The sequence below is a fragment of the Bubalus bubalis genome, chromosome 3 (assembly GCF_019923935.1).
Source record: "Bubalus bubalis isolate 160015118507 breed Murrah chromosome 3, NDDB_SH_1, whole genome shotgun sequence".
Lineage (NCBI taxonomy): Eukaryota > Metazoa > Chordata > Mammalia > Artiodactyla > Bovidae > Bubalus > Bubalus bubalis.
The window spans coordinates 15,892,907-15,919,825 of record NC_059159.1 but is presented as its reverse complement, the minus strand read 5'-3'; the positions used below and the strand labels follow the sequence as shown (position 1 = coordinate 15,919,825).

The 26,919-nt window shown below is 45.6% G+C and overlaps 1 protein-coding gene and 1 long non-coding RNA gene across 5 annotated transcripts in view; both read right to left on the bottom strand.

The window, feature by feature from the left end:
- The window catches only part of MARCHF10 (membrane associated ring-CH-type finger 10), a 104,707-nt gene that overhangs the window by 22,434 nt on the left and 55,354 nt on the right, over window positions 1-26,919 (bottom strand). For 2 of the 3 annotated variants that reach the window (XM_025279888.3, XM_006044910.4), the window contains exons 5-7: window positions 17,408-17,560; window positions 7,813-9,235; window positions 927-1,093 (exon numbers count right to left, since the gene is read on the bottom strand). In XM_025279888.3, the coding sequence (XP_025135673.3) occupies window positions 927-1,093; window positions 7,813-9,235; window positions 17,408-17,560 (1,743 nt within the window). The remainder of the gene's footprint in view (window positions 1-926; window positions 1,094-7,812; window positions 9,236-17,407; window positions 17,561-26,919) is intronic. The other variant, XM_006044911.4, reaches the window with a different exon arrangement.
- Window positions 23,983-25,145, bottom strand: LOC123332570. Of its 2 annotated transcripts, XR_006549402.2 has the most exons (3): window positions 25,019-25,145; window positions 24,736-24,901; window positions 23,983-24,152 (listed from the first exon to the last, which is right to left on the bottom strand). It is a non-coding gene; the product is annotated as an uncharacterized LOC123332570 (long non-coding RNA). The 2 variants fall into 2 exon arrangements; XR_006549401.2 differs by having other exon boundaries at window positions 24,736-25,066.

The following is a 26,919-nucleotide window of genomic DNA, read 5'->3' as shown; positions in this document are numbered from 1 at the left end:
TGGTGTGCTGTGCTTGGTGAGGGGGGCTGGCCACAACCCATGGGGACAGGGTCAAGGTCTAGGTCTCCTGGGTCATCTAGCACAGTGACAATCAAGGAGGACAGCATGGAGGAGAGAAACAGCCTCTGGCTCTAGGGTAAAAAAGTTTGCAGAGATGGGGACTCTGAAAGACATAGCAGGTCTTTTCAAAGTAAACTCTTCTTTGCATTGGCGTCCCCCCTTTTTTTTGGTGTTCAAGTTGCTCTTGTTCATAAATATTTTAAAGAAACCTCTGGTTCTCTGCCAAGAAAACTACAGCCGACCTACTGACGTGGCTATATTTAGGTTATAACCTCCCCAGGGCGTTGAGAACGGGGACTTCACACCCAGTTACAAGTTCTGTTAAAGACAGAGCTGCCGAAATGAGCACAATGGGAATCTCTTTATCTAATGTGGGGCTAGAAAAATTGGATTGGTAGGCTTTTCCTTCCCCTGTTCCAGAAAGGCAGCTTGGCTTGGTTTCTGGGCGTCAAACCTCTCCACACCTTCTCTCACAAGTGAAAGGAAGCAGGTCTTGCTGGGGGTCTACCAGCTGTCCTGACTGCTGGGTGCTTTCTAAGGTCCAAGCATGGGCCTGTTTGTCGTTCTGTCCTTCCTAAGAGGTAATCTTAGCATCTCTGCTCAGGCCTCAAGCAGGAGTAGAATTTAATAGCACATTCCAGGATTCATCCCTGAGCCTTGAAAAAAAAAAAAAAAACCACCTCATTTCCCTCCCATAATTTGAAAGCAGCGTTTAGTCCTGATCCTGTCTGTCATGGGCCTCCCAGCAGGAGCCCTGGGCCAGTGTCCCCCTGTTCTCTGTTGTCGGGGCTCGCGGGTCCCACACTGCGGCATCTTGTGTTAATTACATATCGCGGCACGTATGTCCTTCCGCCTTCCCCACCTACCTGATGTTATTTTCACTTTCAGCCATTTTTTCAGGCACTCCTGATGAACAAACTGCAGGCTTCCCACACAGCCGCATGGCTCCAGGAGAGGGTTGGTGGGGGAACCCCCGGCTATCTGACAGATGCGACACAAGTCTCCCTCCTCCTCGGAATCCTCCTCCAGGAGACTAAAAGGAAAACAAGCGCTCGTCACCAGGAGTCTGCACGTCGGCAGTTTCCACAAATACTAGTTTCCACAAATACTAGCTCCCAGAGCGTCCTTGGGGCCGGGGGAGGGGGGTGGGGGAGGAGGAGGGAGCCCGGAAGGAGGAAGGTTGAGGGAGCTGGATCTCCACCGCTGCGCCTTCCTGGGGCTCACCCACTGCTCCCTCCGACCCTGCCACATGGTCACTGATAATAAGTGCATGGATTCTTGTCAGGCTTCTTTGCAGTTACCAATGAGTACGAGCTCACCAGGAGAACCCAGCGCTCCTATCGCACAGCTAGAGATTGGGAAAGGACTCCAGAGGGAAGCTGAGCCAGAGGCTAGGAGCCCCTCTCCACACCTCGGCCACTGTGGGGTTTAGCTGGTGTGGTGTGTTAGTGAGTGTTGGGGGGAGGTGAGCGTGGGGGGATTTGCGGTCAGCAGGCCTGGGTTTGAGGCTTCCTTGAGTTTGATGACATGCTGCTTAAGCTTCCCAGGTCTCTGTTTCTTCAAGTGTAAAGCCATGAGGATAATCTGACAACTGCTACCTACTTACAAGGGTGGTAGGGCAGCCTGGGTGCAGGTGATGGTGATAAGGTGCATCTGGAGCCTGTCGAGCATTGGTAGGTGCAGACCACTCAGTAGATGCTGGTTGGGATGAATGATGAACCAGTGAACTTGGACCTGAGCTCACCAGTACCTTTGCCAGTGAATTACCCCGACATTCCAGAATATAAGATGCTGATATGTGATGAAGATGGAATTAATGAAAGTGTAAGCAAACATATTTGTATCTCATAAACAGTAAGTCAGGAATAGCTGGTAGATATTTCTGTAGGGAGGGTTTTGAGAAGCCTAAGGCTATTTTTTTGTGCTTTAGAATCTTCATCGGCCTGGGGACTGTCCAGTCAAGGAAAGGAAAATTGGCTGGAGACTAAAATCAACAGAAAGGAAGAAATAGCCATTGCTCTGGATATAGGAGAGTATGCTCAGTTTCTTAAGAGAATTTTCTCCCCAAGAAAGGGAATTTCAATGAAAAGGAACAGAATTACACTTTCTCGTGATAGTCACCAACAAAAGAAGAAATATGTCATGTTTATCAAAAAAAGACTCCCCCAGATAATCTATAGATTCAATGCAATTCCAATGAAAATCCCAACAAGCTGATGCTTAAATGTTTGTGTAGTGAAAGATTCTTATGGAACAAATTGGAGAGGGAGGCTTTGCTCTGATAAATTTATAAAGCTGCAGTCACTGAGATGATGTTCTTTAGGGAAAAACAAAAAGGCCAAAAGGACAGAACAGAGAGCCCTGAGACAAGCTTATACACTTATGTTATATGGCAGATGTGGCTCTGCAGGGGGAAGATCCTGGGTGTTCAAAATGCATACCTCACACCACACATTTAATGTCACACTTGAGTCCAAAATTCATTTCACATTAAGTCCTAAGTATGCAAAGCAAAACTGTAGAGATTTTGGAAAAGAGTAGGAAGAATGTTGCAATGACCCCAGGTTACAAAGGATTTCTTAATTAAGACAGCAAGATACAAATCACAGTCCAAACAGAGGATGGATACAATTGACTACATTAAAATTAAGAATTTACTTTCCTTAAGAAAACATCAAGAAAGAGGAGATACCAACTCTCAATACAAATTGAGAAAAGATATGTCCAAGATATAACTGTCAAAGGATCAGATTAGTTGCCAGAATATATAATGGGTTCATATATATATATATATATATATATATATATATATATATATATAAAGGATTCTTAACATAAAAGAAAAATATTCTAAAAGAAAAACAGGCAGAAGACATAGGTAAGCATTTTATAAAAGAAGAAAGACAAATGGCTGTTTAACATTTAAAAGAGTCAAGAGGGACTTCCCTGGTGGTCCAGTAGTTGACTCATCTTGCAGGAGGCACAGGTTCAGTCCCTGGTGGGGAAGATACCCTGGAGGAAGAAATGGCAAGCCACTCCAGTATTATTGTCTGGAGAATCCCATGGAGAGAGGAGCCTGGCAGGCTTCAGTCCATGGAGTTGCAAAGAGTCAGACGCAACTGAAGTGACTTAGCACGCACTGTGCTAAGTGTAACTCATCGAGACAGTACACATCTTACACATTGTACACGTCGTTGAGACAGTATGTTAACTTGCACAGTGGAAGCTGTGCTACCCACCAGCCCAGCAAGTCCACTCTTACACATATATCCCGGAGGACCCTTCACACGTACGCCAGGCGACGTTTACAAGACTGATTGTGCAGCACCGTGCACAGAAAACGGTAGAGCACTCAAACGTCCATTGACTTGTGGTAATTTCTAGGACAAAGTAGTCTGTAGTGGTGAAAGCAAATGCATTAAACCCGAAAATATCAACCAGGATGCATCTGCCTAATGATATAAGTGGGAAAAGCAAGTCACAGAAGAACAGCTATTCCATTTCTATGGAGTTCAAAAATAATAGAAACATTTCTACAGGTTCAAAAATATACACGGTGTGTTGTTTAGGACTGCATATACTCATATGGTGAAGCCATAAGGCAAAAGACTTCCAACAGCGACAAGATAAAAAGCAAAGGAATTATAAATTCAATGCAAGAATGCTTTCCAGGGGCAAACAGTCAGCCGTGACTGAGCACCTAACACACACACACACACACACACACACACACACACGGGGTGTTAGGAGGGAGGAGATGAAGGGAGGACATGAGGAGGTAGGGTGCGTGAGGGGCTCACAAGCTCCAGTGAGTTTCTGTCTGCTGGAAGGTGGTCATACAGATGCCGAGGTTTTGTTCTAATTCTTTAGATGTGTGCAAATGTTATATACTTATTTGTATGTATCTAACTAGTCAAGGGAAAAGTTTAAAGAGTGTAAGTGGCATTGAGAAACGGGCTTGAAATCTTAAAATAAGGCATATTATAAAATATGACCATGTTTACTAAAAATTGCATTTATATGCAAAGACCAAAGACTGGAAACAAAGTTTTTCACAATGCTTTTCTCTGGATTATAGGGTTATTGGTTATTCTTTTAAGTTTGTATTTTTAATATTTTCCAAAATGAATGCTTTTCAAATAATTAGAACAGCATAAGGTTTTTATATACAGAAAAAGAGAGTGTCTGATAAACACAGTGCACAAATAATAGCTGTTTAATGCATTACTACCCCTAGACGTAGATGCATTTTTAACAGAAGTCATTTTTCACCCAAAGGCATTGCTTTGGGATGATGGAAATCCAGACCCCTGACAAGTGGGTTTAAAAATGTGTTTGGGGGTAGGTGAGGATGGATTGGTGCTGAGACCTTTTGGCCCTTAACCCTGGGTCAGTCTTTTGGTAGTTTGATATGAAAAAAAAAAAGTGCCACTGACAAGGAAGTTAACTTCATCCCTGCAGTTGGAGAATAGCTATAGGAGTGTGTGTGCATTCTAAGTCTTACGTTTTATCTTTTCCTCCTTTTTGCACTCAAATTCACTGCCACGGAATTTTCTCACTTGCAAATGAATACTAATAAGTTAATGGCCCAGTGAGCCATACTAACACACGAGGAAGAGGGCTTGCCTTCAAAGAACCACTTTCCAGATCAGTAAGCCAACATCAGGGCATGGTAACCCCTAGGAGGAATGAAATGGTCGAATCCTGACATGATGCTTAATGATGGCTTTAAAAAGTATCACATTTCATAGTTGTGAAATATCCCCAAATCATCTCACAAGAAAGGAGAGATCAAAGAAAAGAGCAATTCAAAAAAGATCTGATTTCTCTCTTTCTCATGCATGAGAAACAGCACAGAAAATGGAAGCAGTGGTCACCCTGGCGTGGCCCTTCAGAGAACTGAGGTAACTATGGTAACTGTTTGAGACTGGCCTTGTAGTTTGGAAGATTCAAATTCTAGAACTGTTGGTTGGATTTGCCCAGAGTCCCATGGGGGAGAGCTGGTGAACTTCAAGTGCTGAGTGGCTCCTTCTCTGGGGAGATAGCAACCTTTTTGTAAAAATCTCTAATTGCTGGGGGTGAGCGGGTGGGTAAAGGCAAGCCATATGTAACAGTCAAAAACCCTTGGGATTCCCTGGCTGTCCAGTGGTTAGGACCTGGTGCTTCCACTGCAGGTGGCATGGGTTCAATTCCTGGTCAGGAAAGTAAGTTACTGCAAGATATGCAATGCAGCCGAAAGATGTGCTATCTGGCAAACTTGCCTTTCTTACAGTTATAGCATGCAAGGGGAAAAAACACTTTGGGAATACCGAAGACATTGGGCTAGAACACGGAATGTTTCTTTGTAAAGATATATATTTTAAAAGCAACAGAATAGACAATTTTCTTGAAAGAAGCAATCATTAAAATGTCAAGGAAGGGCTTACCTGTGATTTAAAATCCCATGAACACTGAAATCAGATTGATTATATCCTTTGCAGACAAAGATGGAGAAGCTCTATACAGTCAACAAAAACAACACTGGGAGCTGACTGTGGCTCAGATCATGAACTCCTTATTGCCAAATTCAGACTTAAATAGAAGAAAGTAGGGAAAACCACTAGACCATTCAGGTATGACCTAAATCAAATCCCTTATGACTATACAGTGGAAATTAGAAATAGATTTAAGGAACTAGATCTGATAGATAGAGTGCCTGATGAACTATGGAATGAGGTTCGTGACATTGTACAGGAGACAGGGATCAAGACCATCCCCATGGAAAAGAAATGCAAAAAAGCAAAATAGCTGTCTGGGGAGGCCTTACAAATAGCTGTGAAAAGAAGAGAAGTGAAAAGCAAAGGAGAAAAGGAACGATATAAGCATCTGAATGCAGAGTTCCAAAGAATAGCAAGGAGAGATAAGAAAGCCTTCCTCAGCAATCAATGCAAAGAAATAGAGGAAAACAACAGAATGGGAAAGACTAGAGATCTCTTCAAGAAAATTAGAGATACCAAGGGAACATTTCATGCAAAGATGGGCTCGATAAAGGACAGAAATTGTATGGACCTAACAGAAGCAGAAGATATTAAGAAGAGGTGGCAAGAATACACAGAAGAACTGTACAAAAAAGATCTTCACGACCCAGATAATCACGATGGTGTGATCACTCACCTAGAGAAGTCAAGTGGGCCTTAGAAAGTATCACTACGAACAAAGCTAGTGGAGGTGATGGAATTCCAGTTGAGCTATTTCAAATCCTGAAAGATGATGCTGTGAAAGTGCTGCACTCAATATGCCAGCAAATTTGGAAAACTCAGCACTGGCCACAGGACTGCAAAAGGTCCGTTTTCATTCCAATCCCAAAGAAAGGCAATGCCAAAGAATGCTCAAACTACCACACAATTGCACTCATCTCACTCACTAGTAAAGTAATGCTCAAAATTCTCCAAGCCAGGCTTCAGCAATATGTGAACCATGAACTTCAGATGTTCAAGCTGGTTTTAGAAAAGGTAGTGGAACCAGAGACCAAATTGCCAACATCCACTGGATCATCGAAAAAGCAAGAGAGTTGCAGAAAAACATCTATTTCTGCTTTCTTGACTATGCCAAAGCCTTTGACTGTGTGGATCACAATAAACTGTGGAAAATTCTGAAAGAGATGGGAATACCAGACCACCTGACCTGCCTCTTGAGAAATTTGTATGCAGGTCAGGAAGCAACAGTTAGAACTGGACATGGAAAAACAGACTGGTTCCAAATAGGAAAAGGAGTACATCAGGGCTGTATATTGTCACCCTGCTTATTTAACTTATATGCAGAGTACATCATGAGAAACACTGGGCTGGAGGAAGCACAAGCTGGAATCAAGATTGCTGGGAGAAATATCAATAACCTCAGATATGCAGATGACATCACCCTTATGGCAGAAAGTGAAGAGGAACTAAAGAGCCTCTTGATGAAAGCGAAAGAGGAGAGTGAAAAAGTTGGCTTAAAACTCAACATTCAGAAAACGAAGATTATGGCATCTGGTCCCATCACTTCATGGCAAATAGATGGGGAAACAGTGGAAACAGTGTCAGACTTTATTTTGGGGGGCTCCAAAATCACTGCAGATGGTGACTGAAGCCATGAAATTAAAAGACGCTTACTCCTTGGAAGGAAAGTTATGACCAACCTAGATAGCATATTGAAAAGCAGAGACATTACTTTGCCAACAAAGGTCCATCTAGTCAAGGCTATGGTTTTTCCAGTGGTCATGTATGGATGTGAGAGTTGGACTGTGAAGAAAGCTGAGCACCAAAGAATTGATGTTTTTGAACTGTGGTGTTGGAGAAGACTCTTGAAAGTCCCTTGGACTGCAAGGAGATCCAACCAGTCCATTCTGAAGGAGATCAGCCCTGGGATTTCTTTGGAAGGAATGATGCTAAAGCTGAAACTCCAGTACTTTGGCCACCTCATGTGAAGAGTTGACTCATTGGAAAAGACTCTGATGCTGGGTGGGATTGGGGGCAGGAGGAGAAGGGGACGACAGAGGATGAAATGGCTGGATGGCATCACTGACTTGATGGACGTGAGTCTCAGTGAACTCCGGGAGTTGGTGATGGACAGGGAGGCCTGGCCTGCTGCGATTCATGGGGTCGCAAAGAGTTGGACACGACTGAGTGACTGAACTGAACTGAACCTTTTTAGGAAACCACTGCTTTTTGGCATTAGAGAAATGGAATTTAAAAAATATAGATCCATATTCATACATTTATGAAAACCCCTCACCTTTTTTGTATTTTCTTGAGTTTCTCAGGATCCGTCTTCATTTTAGAGGCTCCCTTTGCATTGGTAAAGCCAGAGAACTCCATTCCGCCTCCATTCTCATTTTGGTTTGGGAACTCAGACACTGCAAAGAATGTAAAAGGTCTGTTTTCTTGCAGAGACCGCGCCACGTGCAAGTGGCCTTGTACATTCATTCCTGATGGGGAGGAGCTGGAAGACTCCATCAAGGACAGGTTACCCTGAGGATTCAGCAAGAGATCGTCTGTATATAGAGGAGCCTCCTGAGCCGGGCTTGTTGACGTAACATCTTCTGCTCCCCTGACATCAAGGTCATGTGCACTGTCTACTGGGAGGTAACTGCAGTTTTCAGCACCAGCAAGTAGATTCCTGTTCCTAATGGGGGACAGTGGTTGACGACCACTAAACCTGGAACTTCCCTCCGAGTCTGAACTGGGAACTAAGGTAGATGATGGGGGCAGGTCTGCCAGAGTATCATCTCTCAGAGTGAAATGTGTGACTGATCCAGGCATGTTATGGGAAAAATTCACTGATGATCTTGGAGCCGTTGGTCTACCAGCAAGGAAAGAATCAAGAGGGTTACTAGACTCACTTAAATAGGCTTGACAGTCTTTTTCATAAGCATGGGTTCCAGGCCTCTCTTCCATAGAGATACCATCACGGGATTCATTTTCAGCATCGATGTCATCCTCCAGGCTGGGTTCGGATTGGGTGTCCCATGAATGAGAGGCCTTTTTCTCACTTTCACAGTCACTGCTGTCTTTCCCTTTAATAGATCCCCCATCAGACAGCCCAGGGTCTTGGGACATCCTTTGCCCGACAGAAGATTGCTCTATCACTGGCTCCATTGCATTGCTAATTCTCAAGAAGCCATGGCTGGCCTCACTTCTCCTTATAGAATTCGCTCTGCAGTTTGCAGGATTTTCTTCAGAATTTTTATTTTTGGCCTGAGTGGCCAGTGTCCCAAGGAATCTACTTCTCTTATGACTGGAAGGAGAACGGGGCGGGTGCATGCCAGCCATCAAAAGTTCTTCCTCCATGTGGGTTTCCTCTTCTGTGTCATCATGTTCACCTCCAGGGTTTGAGGATAAAATGGAATAGAAGTCTTCATCTCTGAACCGAAACGTGGTTCTTCTCGGCCCTCCCAGGGTGCTGGCTGCAAGTGTTGGCCCCAAGGACTCATCCAACTCTTGGGGACTGTGTGTTCCTTGGAAGGCCTGGGGCAGGGCTGAGTGTGGCATGCTCTGGGAGTGCGTGCCTGTGTCTCCTTTTCTGGCTCGTTCAATGCGGGAGTTTTCCATCACCATTATTACTTGTGAGGACGGGACCAAGTTTCTTCTCTCTTGAGTGGGCCTCTTCAGCTTGGTGTCACTTGCCCATGTTGGATGTTCTTGTTGAACTATTGGATCTGCATTGAGAAAAGACAAGCTTAATCATTTTACTGTAGGTACTCGCGGATGCAAGACCTCTTAATACCAAGTGGGAGGGTCCTATAAGGCAACCAACAAGCCCTGGAGAGGAAAACAGACATGGTTAAAGTGGCTGGAGGTACTGAAAGTGTCCCGGAGAGTCTGCCTCAGTTTAAAAGTAAAGTGTGAGTCACCACCAGAAAATTACTTGAACTAATCAATGACTATAGTAAAGTTGCAGGATATAAAATCAACACACAGAAATCCCTTGCATTCCTATACACTAATAATGAGAAAACAGAAAGAGAAATTAAGGGAACAATTCCATTCACCATTGCAATGGAAAGAATAAAATACTTAGGAATATATCTACCTGAAGAAACTAAAGAGCTATATATAGAAAACTATAAAACACTGGTGAAAGAAATCAAAGAGGACACTAACAGATGGAGAAATATACCATGTTCATGGATTGGAAGAATCAATATAGTGAAAATGAGTATACTATCCAAAGCAATCTATAGATTCAATGCAATTCCTATCAAGCTACCAACAGCATTCTTCACAGAGCTAGAACAAATAATTTCACAATTTGTATGGAAATACAAAAAACCTCGAATAGCCAAAGCGATCTTGAGAAAGAAGAATGGAACTGGAGGAATCAACCTACCTGACTTCAGGCTCTACTACAAAGCCACAGTTATCAAGACAGTATGGTACTGGCACAAAGACAGAAATATAGATCAATGGAACAAAATAGAAAGCCCAGAGATAAATCCACGCACATATGGACACCTTATCTTTGACAAAGGAGGCAAGAATATACAATGGATTAAAGACAATCTCTAACAAGTGGTGCTGGGAAATTTGGTCAACCACTTGTAAAAGAATGAAACTAGAACACTTTCTAACACCATACACAAAAATAAACTCAAAATGGATTAAAGATCTAAACGTAAGACCAGAAACTATATAACTCCTAGAGGAGAACATAGGCAAAACACTCTCTGACATACATCACAGCAGGATCCTCTATGACCCACCTCCCAGAATATTGGAAATAAAAGCAAAAATAAACAAATGGGACCTAATTAACCTTAAAAGCTTCTGCACATCAAAGGAAACTATTAGCAAGGTGAAAAGACAGCCTTCAGAATGGGAGAAGATAATAGCAAATGAAGCAACTGAGAAACAACTAATCTCGAGAATATACAAGCAACTCCTACAGCTCAACTCCAGAAAAATAAATGACCCAATCAAAAAATGGGCCAAAGAACTAAATAGACATTTCTCCAAAGAAGACATACAGATGGCTAACAAACACATGAAAAGATGCTCAACATCACTCATTATCAGAGAAATGCAAATCAAAACCACTATGAGGTACCATTTCACACCAGTCAGAATGGCTGCGATCCAAAAGTCTACAAGTAATAAATGCTGGAGAGGGTATGGAGAAAAGGGAACCCTCTTACACTGTTGGTGGGAATGCAAACTAGTACAGCCATTATGGAGAACAGTGTGGAGATTCCTTAAAAAACTGGAAATAGACCTGCCTTATGATCCAGCAATCCCACTGCTGGGCATACACACTGAGGAAACCAGAAGGGAAAGAGACACGTGTACCCCAATGTTCATCGCAGCACTGTTTATAATAGCCAGGACATGGAAGCAACCTAGATGTCCATCAGCAGATGAATGGATAAGAAAGCTGTGGTACATATACACAATGGAGTATTACTCAGCCATTAAAAAGAATACATTTGAATCAGTTCTAATGAGGTGGATGAAACTGCAGCCTATTATACAGAGTGAAGTAAGCCAGAAAGAAAAACACCAATACAGTATACTAACGCATATATATGGAATTTAGAAAGATGGTAACAATAACCCTGTGTACGAGACAGCAAAAGAGACACTGATGTATAGAACAGTCTTTTGGACTCTGTGGGAGAGGGAGAGGGTGGGATGATTTGAGAGAATGACATTGAAACATGTATAATATCATATATAAAACGAGTTGCCAGTCCAGGTTCGATGCACGATACTGGATGCTTGGGGCTGGTGCACTGGGACGACCCAGAGGGATGGAATGGGGAGGGAGGAGGGAGGAGGGTTCAGGATGGGGAACACATGTATACCTGTGGGGGATTCATTTTGATATTTGGCAAAACTAGTACAATTATGTAAAGTTTAAAAATAAAATAAAATTTAAAAAATAATAATAAAAAATAAAGTGTGAGTCACTCAGTCGCGTCTGACTCTTTGCGATCCCATGGACTGTAGCCCACCAGGCTCCTCTGTCCGTGGCCCCACTTTACCACCTACAAATTCTGTTTTGCATACTTGGGGAGCCCAGGTTGGTCCTGGGGCGGCAGAGTGACCCTGAGGATACAGATCTTTTCTTTAGAAGCTCTTGGAAGACTGTCCAGCCCCCACATCAGTCAGGGCTGATGATGAGTAAAACCTCTTGTTCAATATGAATATGATTTTCATATTCATACCTGTATTTGTTGAGAAGGAAAACCAGCAGTCCAGGAATGATTATTACAGAAACTACCAGCGCTGTCCCATCCCAATTCATTCAACATACATTCATACTCCTGCTTCACACGCAGCTTCGCAGAACCTTAAGAAATGCATGGTCCACTGTGGCAGATTGGAGGAAGGCTCTAGAAACTGGTGTCCCATTAAATTGATTGTTGTTACGTTTACTATTCCCTGCAGATAAAAATCATAACTCTCTCATGAAATCATGAACTCCCCTTTGTCACTAGCCCCAATTAGTTTGTGACCTCTGGCTATGATAGAATTCCGCTCCATTGTCCCCTGAATCTGAAGTATAGGGAGGTGTAGAAAGAGTCGGGTGAGTGCCCAAATGGGTGGAATCCTCTGAGGGTGAAATGGTTTCATTTACAAGGTAAATGGTTAAAATTTACCTTGTAAAATTAATGAATAAGCACAATTTATTGAGGGCAGCATGCTAACTGTGCTATATACATTAGGAAGTCCTGTAACTTGCCAAGATCCTATTTTCAGTAAGTGATGGAGTGAACATTTGAATTCAGGTCTGCCTGATGCTGCAGTTTGTCTCCATAACCACTACCCTGTGTTGCTCCTGAAGAAACAATTTCCTTGTGAAAATAAGAATCTACTTCATTCATCACGTGTGAACTCCTGAGCGTTTTTACCCTCGTAGTGTGGATAGAACACTGGACCTACTTCTCCGATTCCACTCACCTGTGTTCCCTCCTGCCGTCAGCCCTCCTCCCGCCCCACCCTCCCCTCCCCCGTTCCCCTCCCTGCTGTCTTGCAGGGTCTGATGAGGCGCTATATCCTTATCCTTCTAAAGCAATTCACCCTGTAGGGTGGCCAGGACTCCACAGCTTTAGGAAGGCCTATGTGGTAACAGCTCAGGCAGGCAAAATGCAAATCCTCTGAGTGTGCAGCTTAGCTAAAGGCCAAGTCCATACAGTCTTGCTTTAATGGAGCTCCCAGGGAGCACCAGTCCTGGTCCCTCTGTAAGCCTCTTTTCACTGTGAACCGCATGGGACACTCAGGGACGCAGTGAGAATCTTTACTCATTGACTCTTCTGGAAATCAGTTAAGCTTTCCTATCAGGCTCCTCCTGGGTTTTATAAACCCCAGTAAGAGATGAAGCAGTGATTCTAGGATGCTCTGGTATGTGGCTGTGGATATAAAGGAGTGGAGCTGTGTTTCCACCCAGGCTGGGCTGATGGCTTTTTAAAGAATAAATGCTTCTACATAGTGATCTGAGTTCTCCCGATATATGTATCTGTTGTTGTGCTCGTGTTCAGTCGAGTCTGACTCTTCATGACCCCTGGACTATATAGCCCACAAGGCTCCTCTGTCCATGGGATTTCCTAGGCAAGAAAACTGGAATGGGTTGCCATTTCCTCCTCCAGGGGATCTTCCCAACCCAGGGATCGAACTCACATCTCTTGTGTCTCCTGCATCAGCAGGCAGATTCTTTACCACTATGCCACCATATGTGTGTATGTATAAATATATACATACATATATATATATATATATATTACATGTACACACTGCTATTTTTATTTATTTTTGGCTACACTGGGTCTTCACTGCTGCATGTGGGCCTTCTCTAGATGTGGCAAGCAGGGGCTACTCTCTAATTGCGGTACGTGGACTTCTCATTGTGGTGGCTTCTCTTGTTGCAGAGCATGGGCTCTAGGGCGTGTGGGCTCAGTAGTTGTAGCACATGGGCTTAGTTGCTCAGTGCCATATGGAATCTTTCTGGACCAGGAATCAAACCTGTGTCCCCTGTGTTGGCAAGTGGATTTTTATCCACTGCCCCACCAGCCAAGTCCATATATATGGTTTTTGTGTGTGTGTGTGTGTGTGTATATATATATATATATATATATTTTTTTTTTTTTTTTTTTTTGAGAAAAAGGTAGTATGGTGGATTCAGAAGTATAGTCTTCAGTTGGTTACTTTTCATTTTGAATGTGACTGGAGAAGGAAATGGCAACCCACTCCAGTATTCTTGCCTGGATAATCCCATGGACAAAGGAGCCTGGCAGGCTACAGTCCATGGGGTAGCAAAGAGGCGGACACGAACTGAAGTGACTGAGCACAAGGGCCTCAGAGATTAGCTAGCAAGTGCTGAGACCTGAATCTTCTGGTTGTGAACACACAGAGCAGCTCCTCTGCCCTGAGTCTGTTTAGTTCAGGCTCCGGGAGACGCCCCCACCCCCCACCCCCAATAGGCCATCAGCTAGCTAGCTAGATAACAAGAATCCGCTTGAGTGGCTTCTGAAACCCAGAAACTGGAAACAGCAGGAGCCACAGCTTATTTCACGGAAGCCACTGACACTGGCCTCTGGGGCAGGAGGAGCCGCAGGCTAAGTGCTGCCCTGCAGCGCGTGCAGATTCCAGAAACGCCAGGGAGTGCGTCTCCACCCTTCCTCACCATCCCAGCAGCCTTCCTCTTTAAAAATTCAGTCCCTGTGTAAGTTTCCCTTAAAGGTGGCAGACTGTGCTGTTCTATGTTTATGCTAGTTTAACCCTTTTTCTTGTGTCTATTAAATAGGGAGCAGATTTCATAGCTCCAGGCCTGGGATGACCCCTAGACTGCCTATGTCCAGGGATGTAGTCTTCGCAGCTCAGGCCTTGCAGATGCTGCTGAGGCCTCTCTGAGGCCCTGCATGGGCTCCAACTGTGAGCGGAATGCCTGCTGTTTCTAGGAGCCCATCTAGGTGCGACTGAATGTTGTAGGTGCAACGAAATGAAACCAGAAAAAGCACCTCTCTGCCCGAAGGCTGTGGCTTTGTTTTAGACTTCTACATGTGCTTGACCAACAGTTTTCATCTGTTGTTAACAGCCATAAACTTTTAACTGTTTTCCTCTGGTTAATAAAAGTAGTTGATATTTATTGTAGAAAACTTGGGAGACACACAGGAGGATGAAGAAGTAAAAATCACCAAGTATCTGAAACTCAGAGGAACGTCGCTGCTATTCTGGAATTTAGAGGTGGGTTGCAAACTCAAGACCCCAGGCTACTTTTATTTTGCAGTTGTCTGTTTGAACACTGAGTTACTTGCCTTCAGGTGGAGTGTGTCTGGTGGACTGCAAGCATCCTAGCCGTTGTTAGGTACTTCTGCCCAACCCGCCTGTTCCCTGAAGACATTTGAATTTACAACCCAGGGCTTGCTTATCTAGAAATACTATTTTTAAAAACAAAATTGGGTATTTGGGCATATACAATTTTATGTCCTGCTTTCTTTCCCTAAATATTTTTATTGTGAGCATTATCTCCTGCCATTAATTGTTCTTTAAGAACATGATAATGATTTTACTCTAAGGGTACATTATACAAACCCTTCCCCTGTTGTTGGGTATGTAGATTGTTTCCAGATTTTTGCTGCCACAAATCACACCATGATAGACATCCTCGCTCATACCTCCTAGACTGCAGGTCTTATTTTCTTAGACTAGATTCAGAGCAGTGGAATCGCAAGCTCTCTAAAGACGAGGACACAGGTTGCCAAATTCCAGTTTGGCCCAAGTGACCCTCCAGGTAGGATATGAAAGCATCTCTCTTAACCGTGGTGGTTCCTGGGAATGTACGCTGTGGGCTTGGAGTAGCACCTGAGTATCTGTACCTGAGAAATGTTAGTAGTTTCACTATCAGTATTGAGCATTACTTTTTATATAACTTTGTTTACTATATTTATTTATTTTTATACTTGGCTGTGCTGGGTATTCACTGCTGTGTGGGCTTTTGTCTAGCTGGGGTGAGCAGGGGCTGCTCTCTAGTGGGTGGTGTGTGGGCGTTTGTTGCCAAGCACGTGCTCCAAGGTGCACAGGCTTCAGTAACTGGCACACTGGCTTAGCTGCTCTGCAGCCTGTGGGATCCTCCTGGGTCAGGGATCAAACCCATGTCTTCTGCATTGGCAGGTGAATTTTTCACCACTCAACCACCAGAGAAGTCATTGAGCATTATTCTAAAAAAAGACCTTAGCCCATTTGGTAGGCCAAATTTCTCTCTTGTAAATTTACATTTACTACTGAGTGAGCTTGAACTTTTTACCCCCCTCCCCAGACTTTATTAACCACCTGTATTATTTCTTCTGTGAAATTGTCTGCAGTGCCTCTTCCCCAGTTTTCCTATTAGGTATTCATGTTTTCCTTATTGATCTGTAAGCGCTTTCAATATATTAGCTCTCTGTCACATTTGCTTTGGATCTCTTGCTGACACACTTAAAACATCTGGCTCCTACTCCAACTTATGCAAACTACTTTATTATATTTATTCATTTATTTTTTTGCAAACTGCTTTGGAATGTGGAAAAAAAAAAAAAAGGACCAGAGGCAAGATAAGGAGTCGGGGGTGTAATAGAAGATCAGGACAAATTCTCAGTTAATCTCAGGATAAAGGAAAGTATCTTCTGGGCACACGTGGAGGATTAGATGAGCCTCGTGGGTCAAGGAATGTTTGATGTACACGGAACCTCACCTTCCAAATAGCAGTCTAGAGTTCACTGAGAACTGTCGGGGAGATGGCAGGAGAAACTAGCGGTAGTTGAGTTCCCGCAATATTCAAGTGCTGCTGAGAATAGCACTTCCTTTCGTTATTCTAGCAAGGTAGATTTCATTATCCTTATTTTAAAACATGGGCACTGTAACCCAGACTGGCTTCTTGACCGCCCCAGGCTGCACCACTGGGAGGATGGAGGGCTGGAATTAGCAGTGAGCTCTGCCCTTCCTGCCAGGAGGCATTAGATCACTGGGGGCCTCTGGACATTGAGCTGTTACAGAGTCACATGTGCTCCAATCGCCCCTAACTTCAAGCCATCCGAGTACATGTTCTATATTTACTTGTATCCACCACAGTACATATCATACTTTTAAGTAAAGGCTCCTGCGTTCAGTGGGTGGTGAGGAAATGTGATGCTCAGTGGCTCCTCCAAGGGGACGAAACAGGTGCTTGGCTGGCAAGGTGAGCTGTCAAGTGTCCCTTTCCTTGACCCCCAAGGGGGCTCCTTAGGACCTACTCCTCCTTTCCTTTGCCACCGCAGGAGAGGACAGCATGGTTAGCCGAGCAGCGTGGCTCGGGCCTTGTGATGAATGCTCAGGACCAAAAGAGGAGGTGTCGGCCAAACCAGTGTTTTGAAATAAAGCCTTTATCCGCCTCTATGTTATTTCTTACACGCTAAGATCTTGACACCTTGGATCAGAAGGGAGAAAATCTCTGGGGGAGGTGAGTTGTTTGCCATCCACAGACTTCTATCCTGCCCTCCTGGGAGGTGGGTGGGGAATTGCGGCAGGGTGAGACATCCTCAGAGCTGGAAACTGCTTCTCTACCCACCCCCTCCCCCACCCACCCCCATACCTACCACCCACCACCAAAATACCCTCTCCAGAAGCCTAACGGTGGGCATCCACTCAAAACCTTACATGGTCTTGCTTATGGAGTAATGGCAGAGAAAATGAAAACTCTCCCCGCCCTGCCTTTGCCTGCCAGCCTCCCTCAGAGAAGGAAACTGGATCCAATAGTTTGTTTTTAAAACCTTTTAAGTATTTCATTATAAGGTACACTCTCTTCACATAAAAAGCACACGGAATTCACCATGTACAGTGCAAATCAGTCTCTGAGGTCAGAGATGTATGAGCATCCTTACCTATTCCTCTGAGGGCAGGTACCTTCCCAGGCCGCTGCAGTTTCTGTCTGCTTCCGTCCCCAGACAATCGTGGGCTCTGCATCTCTGGGCTGACTGTCAGTCTCCCCAGGTTTGGCCTCCTCTTTCTTGATAAAATCTGTGGTGCCTGGGCTGCTGAAAAGTGCAAAATCTTTTCAATAATTTTGTATAGGAAAACATCTTCGTAGAAAGACTGCTCAGAGGGCCTGTGGTGGGGAAGGCGGTTAGGGGAATAAAAAAAAAAAAAAAACAAGAGGTGAGGGAGAAGCTGGATTTGAAACCTGGCTCTATGATCTTGTAACCACGTGGGCTTAGACAGATCACTTCCAGAAGCCTCAGTTTTCCCCACCTGTGACATGGGAATAATAATACCTACTTCACAAGGCTGTGGTCACCATTCATGAGCACCCCCTGACACCTGCCATGTGGATTCTGAAGGGGGTCCTTCCTTTTGTTAAGAAGTGTCTAGCTTCCAGTTCATAGATATTGGGATGGGCCTGCTGGTGAAACCATCGAGAGCCTTTACCTTTGGGACACACAAAGCCCGGCTCCCCATGCCCTCATCCAAACTTGAATCACAGTCTGTTCTGCACCTACATATTCATATCCTCAGGTTGTTTATTAGCAACTAATATGGCCTTCCAGAAAGAGTCCAAGCATCTGGGGACCTTTATTTTTTTTTTGCCTGTGTGTTACCCACCACTGGGTGGGGTTGATACATTCCCAGGAAGACAGTAACTGAAGTACCAATTCTAATTGAGTTCCCGGTAATGTTTTTTTTAAAGTCACATTTTGAATTAGGTTGCTAATTGGTATGAATAATCTCAAGTTTCCTCTTCACATGTATTAAGTCTCAGTGCATGTGAGCTTGGGAAAAGAGTTTTGTTGTTTTCCACGCATCTCTACAAGTTCTCAAGTTCACAGGCAGTTAGATTGTGAATTTCTAGATGAAGTGCTTCCAGGAGAATTTGCCTGGCTCATCTCCTCTTGGACAGTTCAGAACTTTCACAAATAGCCAGCAGCCAAGGGGGAGGGAGGGTAAAGCTGGGAAGGGTCTCTGAGTCGTATGCGAGAGAACAGCCTTCCTTGGCACATGAAGACAACTGGATTTATGTCCCACAGTGTAAGTTGTGGTTATGTGGATCTTTTAAAATCAGATTGAGGAAAGGAATGGAAGTTCTCCTTGGCTGCCCGTGAAGCCTGGTTTAAAACAATGATTAGCTACAGCTTACTTTCCTTGACAGGCCCTCGTCAGGGAACTTGCTAGAAGGGGGAGCTGCTGGTGGCGTGGGTTCCAGCTGAGGGCACATCAGTGGAGCCCAGAGAGACTGTGGGCATTATCGGAAACAGAATTCTCCAGAAAATGAGAATACATTCTTTGGAGGGTGTAGGATGGTGATTAGACAGGATCTCACTGAGTTGGGAGAGGGGAGGGTGAGAGAGAGGGATGGAGGGCTTAACAGTAGGGGATCCTGCCCCCCTACCCCAGGAGCTGCATTCCTCTGGCCCATAGGCTTCTCCCCATCACTTGAGGCCTTATTCCTCTGCAGCTCTCAGAAGTCATCAACTGCCCCCTGCCTAGCACCTGACAGATGGGTGCGGCTGGGCGGGGAAGCAGCAGGACCATTCTTTACTGAAGAGGAAACAGGAGGAGGACCAGGGAAGGGGCAGGCTTGGGGCACAGGCCAAGTCCAGTGGATATTCAGGACCTGGCTCAAAGGTCCTTTTTATGAGGATTTTACTTAGATTTCCAGCCGAATATTCAGATTTCCTTCACACCCCAGGCAGCAGCCCTCCTGCTCCCCCACCCCATCCACACCCTTACGCCCCCTGTCTCCCAGAGGGCCTTTTTCCTCCTGCCTGCACTAGCTTGCTCCAGCCAGCAGGTCCCTGGAGGTCCGTTTCCTGTGTTGGCCAGAACTTTCAGGGTCCTTAGGGCCTTTAGTATTTAAATATTCCAAGATTGCCTCAGAATTGTGTCTTTTCTCTCCAACTAGACTGTAAGCTCCTTAAGGATGAGGACCCTGTCTTAGCCAGCCTGTGTGTTTTCTCAAACTCTCTTGCAGGACAAGTAATAATCACTTAGTATGGTTTATAGGGCTTGAGAAGATGCATTCAGCTGAAAACTATGGGTAATTCCAAAAGTAGAACCATTTTTTCCCTTGTGCTGAACACTCAAGATAAGATAACAGATTAGTCTGTTTTGTTCAAAAAAGTACTTTATTCAAAGCATCAGCTCTCTTAAGTGATTTCCAGAATGATTTCCATAACCATGTCTCCTCTAATTGAGTTATCAGCAAACTAAAGTAATAAAACTGAAAAAACTAGAGATTGTTTGACCAGGTCTGGCAATGAAGAAAACACAGCTGGTAGTGAAGCCAGATTCTTCTGACTTTGGGCATTTGTACCTCAGTATCTGCAACTGTAAAATGGGAATATTTGCAACCTTTTGCGTTATCGTGAGGTTTAGCAATAATGTAGGTAAATGGTCTAACTCAGTGTCTGGTGCTTATTACCTCCTAAAAATGATAACTGCTGCTTCTGCCATAAACAGTGATAATAATACTACCAATAATAATTGGAAATCTGAAGTCACTCCCCTAAGAGAACCAAATTTGACCAGAAATGTATTATTATGCAGGCTTTATAGGTTGAGAATAACTTATTCAGCACCCTTAACTCTTGTGTAATTCTTGCTCTCTTCTTTAATCCTATTATAAAATTCAAAAGACAAATAGCAACTCTTTTTATTGTAATTTGTTCAGCAAATGCCTTTTCTGTGTAATAATCCAAGGGCTCACAAAGATAAGTAAGACATTTTGGCCTAAAGATTATAATCTAACTTGGCTGCACCACTGACTTCTTCCCTGTGATATCCTTTAGCTTCTATGGAAAGCAAAGTCTTATGAACTATTCCTTCTTTTCCATCTGCACCTGCAGTTACAAGTGAAGTGACCTAAGCTGCCTGCAGTGCAGGAGATCCGGGTTCGAGCTGCAGGCTGGGCAGATCCCTGGAGAAGGGACTGGCTACCCACTCCAGTATTCTTGCCTGGAAAGTTCCATGGACAGAGGAGCCTGGCAGGCTACAGTCCATGGGATCACAAAGAGTTGGACAGGCTAGCAGCACAGAGTGCCTAGTTTGTATGTATCAGCACATGGATTCCAGTTCCTAATCACCTTACTCACATCCAAAGTGAACAAAAGTTCAGGCCATGGGGGCCTTCCTAAGATGATCTTCATGATAGCATGCTACATACACTAATTTTTAGGAAGACTAAATTATACTGACACTAAAAGGTGAAATATGACTTCCTCTCCAGGTAGTAAGACAGAGCCTTTGCCTTACAGAGGATGGAGCAAGTTGTGTTCAGAAGTTTTGTTGCCAGGCAACCTATCAACCTGAAGTTTGTCAGTGAATTTTGGGAAGACTGTGGCTTGCTTTGGGCACCATGAAACCCATTCCTTCTAGTATCTGGGCAAAGGGATGCCTCCAGTAGCAAAGAAATCAAACAGCTGTTTACATAGGAGGTGTCTGCCTCAATTGTCTTGACATTGCTGGGACACCAATTGTTTGACTGAATAGTTCTTAATTTGACCAGCAAAAGAGAAAAAAAAAAGTAGAAATCTTATATTTATACAAGACCCTGATGACTGGAGATTAGTTCAGGATGGTGGGGAAGAAGGGTGTGCACTCACCTCCTCCTGTGAAAGCTCTGAAATCACAACTATTGAACAATCATTGACCGGAAGATGCTGCAACACACACAAAAAAGATACACCACGTCCAAAGTCAAAGGAGAAGCCACAGTGAGATGGTAGGAGGGGCGCAGTCATGATAAAATCAAGTCCCATACCCACTGGATGGGCGACCCAGAGACTGATGAACACTAGTGTCTCAGAAGGTCTCCCACTGTTGTGAAGGTTCTGAGCCCCATTTCAGGCTTTCCAGCCTGGGGATCTAGCAAAGGGACTAGGAATCCCCAGGGAATCTCTCTGTAAAAGTTAGCAGGATTTGATTACAGGACCAGGGGAAACAGAGTCTCCACTCTTGGAGGGCACACACAAAATTTTGTGTACACTAGGACTCAGAGAAGCAGCCTACAGGAGACTGAACCACACCCACCTGCTAGTGTTGGAGGGTCTTCTGCAGAGGCATGGGTTAGCAGTGGCTCAGCACAGGGACAAAGGCACTGGCCACAGCAGTCATAGGAAGTACCCTTTGGCATGAGCCGTCCTGGAGATCACCATTAGCTCTACCATATAGCGTGCAGATTCCAGGGATGGGTTGCCTCAGATCAAAAAACTAACAGGAAGGGAACACAGACTTACCCATCAGCAGACAAGCAGATTAAAGTTTTACTGAGCACAGCCCTGCCTTCCAGAGCAAGACTGAGTTCTACACACCACCAGTTCCTCATATCAGGAAGCTTGCACAAGCCTCTTAGATAGCCTTGCCTACCAGAAGCAAGAAGAACTATAATCCTGCAGCCTCCAGAATGAAAATCACAGAAATGGAAAGGCAGAAGATTATGTCCCAGATGAAGGAACAAGATAAAACCCCAGAAAAACAATAAAGTGGAGATAGGCAACCTTTCAGAAAAAGAATTCAGAACAATGATAATGAAGATGATCTGGGATCTTGGGAAAAATAATGGAGTCAAATATTGAGAAGATGCAAGAAACATTTAATAAAGACCTGGAAGAACTAAAGAAGAAACAAATAGATGAACAATGCACTAGAAGGAATCAATAGCAGGATAACTGAGGGAAAGACAGAATGGTGGAAGTCAATACTGCAGAACAGAGTAAAGAGAAAATGAAATGAAGACAGCCTAAGAGACCTCTGGGATAACATTAAAAACACCAACATTTTCACTATAGGGGCCCTAGAAGGACAAGAGAGAGAGGATCTGAGAAGATATTTGAAGATATAATAGCTGAAAACTTCACTAACATGAGAAAGGAAACAGAACTTCAGTCAAGTCCAGGAAACTCAGAGAGTCCCAGGCAGGATAAACTGAGGCAGGAACACACTGAAACACATACTAATCAAACTGACAAAAATTAAAGACAAAGATAAGATGTTAAAAGTAACAAGGGAAAATGATAAATAACATACAAGGGTTAACCCAGAAGGTTAACAGCTGATTTCTCAGCAGAAACTCTGTAAGCTGGAAGGGAATGGTGTGATATATTAAAGCAATGAAACAGAAGAAACTACAAGAATACTCTACCCAGTGAGGTGCTCATTCAGGTTTGATGGAGAAGTCAAAAGCTTTAAAAGTTAACAGAATTCAGCCCCTTCAAGTCAACTTTACAACAAATACTGGAGAAACTTCTCTAGGCAGGAAACACAAGAGAAGGAAAAGACCTACAAAAACAACCCCCTGCCCCCACCAAGGCCCCTGACAACTGAGAACCGAGTCCATTTAGTGGCCCATGTGAATTCCATGCACCTGATCATCCTTTAATTCCTCACATCACTGTTTACGCAGACACAGTTCTGGGTGGACAAAGTGAAAAAGAAAGGTGGAGAGAGAACTACAATTCCTGAACCTGTACCCCTCCCCCACACTATCTCCACTTTAATGCCCAGTGCCTAGGATTGTGCCTGAGAGATGCCTTTTGAAAAGGTTTCATTGCTTCTTTTGGATCATGGGCAGAATTACAGCTTAACCGCAAGAGCCGATGTTGCCCTGGTGGAAAAGGCAGCCTTCTGTACAGTCAGCAATAATAGGCCGTGTCTGTTTGCCGGTCTGAGTGTGCGGGGAAATGTGTGTTGACTCACATCCCCAGAGGAGATCTTAATGAAAGCTTAATTATGGACCATAAATGTGTTTTATTTAGGGACCCAGGAGGTGGGATTTTTTTGATTTGGAGAGATGTAGGGCCTAATAAGTAGTCAGGAAAGAAAACATAAACAGTGACTGAGGCCTTTCATTTGTCCCTCCATGGTGTGGTCCTGAACCGGCTCTCACATCCAGCGAGGGCATCCCCCACCCACTCCTGTCCCTGATGCCTCCCTCTCAGGGCCAGCTCTGAGTGCATGGTCACACCTCCAGGACTACTATCGGACATGGAGGGGCCTGCTGGGTTTCTGGCGGTTATGATCCAAACTGTGCCAGACACAGGCGTGAAGAAATCAAATGAGTCGAGAGAGAGAGAGAGAGACTGAGAGAGGAAGGATGGGATTTTATTTGTCGCTCACTCCTTCAAGTGCTAGAAGGCTGAGTGAAGTGGCCGCAGCTGTATGGTCTTCCTGTGCCCCCGACGCACCACACTGGCCAGCCGTGGTCCCCCCTCTTGTCCACCTGCCCTCCGGAAGCTTGAGGTTCCCCCCCTTCTCTTCGGCTCCACTGTGCTGTGCGCCCCGCCCTGCCGAGGGCCACTTACCACACCAGGTAAATTTTACTGGGCCGTCGGGGGCTGGGCAGGCACAGCACAGGGGTCTCAGTGGGCCTGGGGCTGGAGATGGGGAAGTAGCACAGGGTGGCTGGAGACTCGGGCACGGGGCCCGGGGAGGAAGGAGAGGGGCTCAGGAATGGGGGAAAGGGGGCTGGAGGGAGGTGTGGTGGGGTGTCCTGGCCCGCCGCTGGGGAGGCGGGTGGCAGTAGTGGCAGGAGGAGGCAGCAGTAACTGGTATTGGGCTGTGGGACAGGGGAGAAAGCAAAGACGGAGCAGTAAGGGGAATATTCAACACAGAACAGCGGGTGCTCACTCCTGTCACCTGCACGAAAGAAAAAGAGCGGTCAGGAGGTAACACTTGCCCGGGGGAAAGGACATTCAAAAGGCTGAGAATGAATCAAAACTCAAAAATCGTTCTTGAGGGGTGGATGGCATCTCCGAGTGCCCGGCTCCTGCCTGGGAGGCGCCTGGCTCGGGTCTCAGAGTCGCTAAAGAGTTAAGCAGGGCAGTGATATCACCATCACTCCCCTTTCCGGCCAGTGGTCTCCGGCGTCCTCGACAGATGCAGGAAAGTTCTTCCCCACTAAGTTCCCATGTGGAAGCTCACGGGCCCTTCTCCTCTCCCACAGCCAGTCTAATTAGCTGTTCTGGCAGCAACATATGGTGGTCCACGGGGTCTCACTTAGGTAAGCCTCTCTCCCCTGATCTTCCAGCTGCCCACCCCGGTTGGGAGGTTGTGGTCATGCCCTAATCTGGCCTTTCTGTTGCAGAGGGGAGGCTTGGGGGAAAAGAGAAAGGAGCAGAGAGATCCTGGTGGGCTCACGGGCAGGGAGAGGGAGCAAGCAGGAAGAAGCAGGTGGACAGGAGGGAGGGGTCCAGGTGAAGTTAATGATTTGTTTGCTAACCTCACACTCAATCTGCCATCCTTGCTGGAGGCAGAATATGGGCGCCTGATGGAGTCACGATCCAGAGAGACCCCCCCTCAGGCAGGACATATCTCTCCGCTCTGGTGCTCACCAAGCTGGGTCACCTTGGATTGACGGCTTACCGCCTCAGAACCTGTTTCCTTGCCTGCAAAATGAGAGAGGTGTTCTCTCTAGCCCTGTTCCTGCCAGGGTGGTCCTGAGACCACAGCAGTGTGGCTGGCAGCTGCCTAGAAATGCAGACTTCCTGCCCACTCAAACCTACTGAATCATAACCGGCAGTTTATTGAGGTTCCCAGGTATTTCTGGAGAATTTTAAAGTTTGAGAAGCAAGGCAATGAGACAGTGGCCCAACGTATGATGAGAATCACCTGTAGAGCTTGTTAAAAAACCAGCTTTGCAGCCCCTTTATTGGAGAGACATGCTCTGAGTCAGGACAGGCCTCAGGTGTGTGTGCTTTATTAAGGACCTCCCTGGCGATTCTTAGCAACAGAGGAGTTCGGGAAATGCTGCGGTTGAACTTGGTTCCAAAGCTAAGACGCCATTGTTGGAGCCATTACCTATAACGGAGGGCTCTAATCCTTAAGCACTTGAAAGTGCTGTAGGACCTTCCCACCCATTTCCAAAGGCCTCTCGGCTCCTGGAGTGGCTTCTACTTCTTGGAACCTTTCTCTGTAGGTGTCTTTCCCTTCCTTCCTCAACTGTTCTTGCACCATCTCTCTCGTTACTCCGTCCACTCTCTCAGGGAAGACACTCTTGTGGTTTCAGCCACCTCTTACTCACTGCCGGCCCTTGGCTTCCTCCTGGTGGCCAGGAGTCCTCTGCTGAGCAGCAGACCTGGGTAAGCAGGGGCTTCCTGGCATCTCCTGGCCTGACTAGGATGTTCCTGAAGACAGCAGCCACAGAATAAGCCTTGCCTTCTCCTTGATTTCTCAGCCTTGGCAAAGGCAGATGCCATTGGCCTAGTTTTCTGGGCCAGAAATCCAAGATCTCCTGGATTTCTCCTTTTTCTTTTTCCCCATTCCTGACCCTCACCAAATTCTGCCAGGTTTACCTCCTTAAACATCCCTCCGGCCCAGACCCTCTCCCTCTGCTTTTGCTCCAGGTCAAGCCCTTTTCAGGTCTCTCTGGGGCCACTGCAGTTGTGGGTAGTCTGGTCTTTTGGCTTCTGTCTGCCCTCACCCTCCTTGCCAACCCCCTTCCCTGGTCACGGTCAGCTGCTAACAATGCTGATCTGGTAGAGCCCTTTCCCTGCTCAGCCCAGCTCCAGCACCTCCAGCATGACATTCAGGGCCCTCGGGAGCCGGGTCCTTGCTTACCTGGAGGGCACCAACTTTACACTTCCTAACTTGTAGCCTGATCCTGACCCAGAGCTTCTCATACTCAACCTGTGCACACAAATCTCCCAGAGAGCCTGTTACATGCGGGTTCTGAGTCAGTAAGGCAGGGCTGGGGTTCTCGCATTTTTAACAAGTTCTCAGGTGATGCCCCTGTTCCTTGTCTGGAGATACTGTGAGCCCCTAGACTCATTGTAGTTCCTCCTTTGTCTGTCTGTCTGTCCTCTTTCTCCTCCCTCATCCTCTCTTCCACACCTTTGTGTCTTCAGCACCTCTGCTGGGTGCACCTTTCCTGCTTTAATCTCCTGTGCTCATTCGCTCAGTCCTGTCTGCCTCTGTGACCCCATGGACTGTGGGTCGCCAGGTTCCTCTCTCTATGGAATTTTCCAGGCAAGAATACTGGAGTGGGTTTCCCTTTTCTTCTCCAGGGGATCTTCCTGACCCAGGGATTGAACCTGTGTCTCCTACACTGGCAGGCGGGTTCCTTACCCCTAGCCACCTGGGAGGCCACCTTCCTCCTCTACTGCTAAGTCGCTTCAGTCGTGTCCGACTCTGTGCAACCCCATAAATGGCAGCCCACCAGGCTCTGCCGTCCCTGGGATTCTCCAGGCAAGAACACTGGAGTGGGTTGCCATTTCCTTCTCCATTGTGTGAAAGTGAAAAGTGAAAGTGAAGTCGCTCAGCCGTGTCCGACTAGTATCGACTCCATGGACTGCAGCCTACCAGGCTCCTCCATCCATGGGATTTTCTAGGCAAGAGTACTGGAGTGGCTTGCCATTGCCTTCTCCGCCTTCCTCCTCTGGCCCTGGCTAAATCCCCTCCTTCAGGA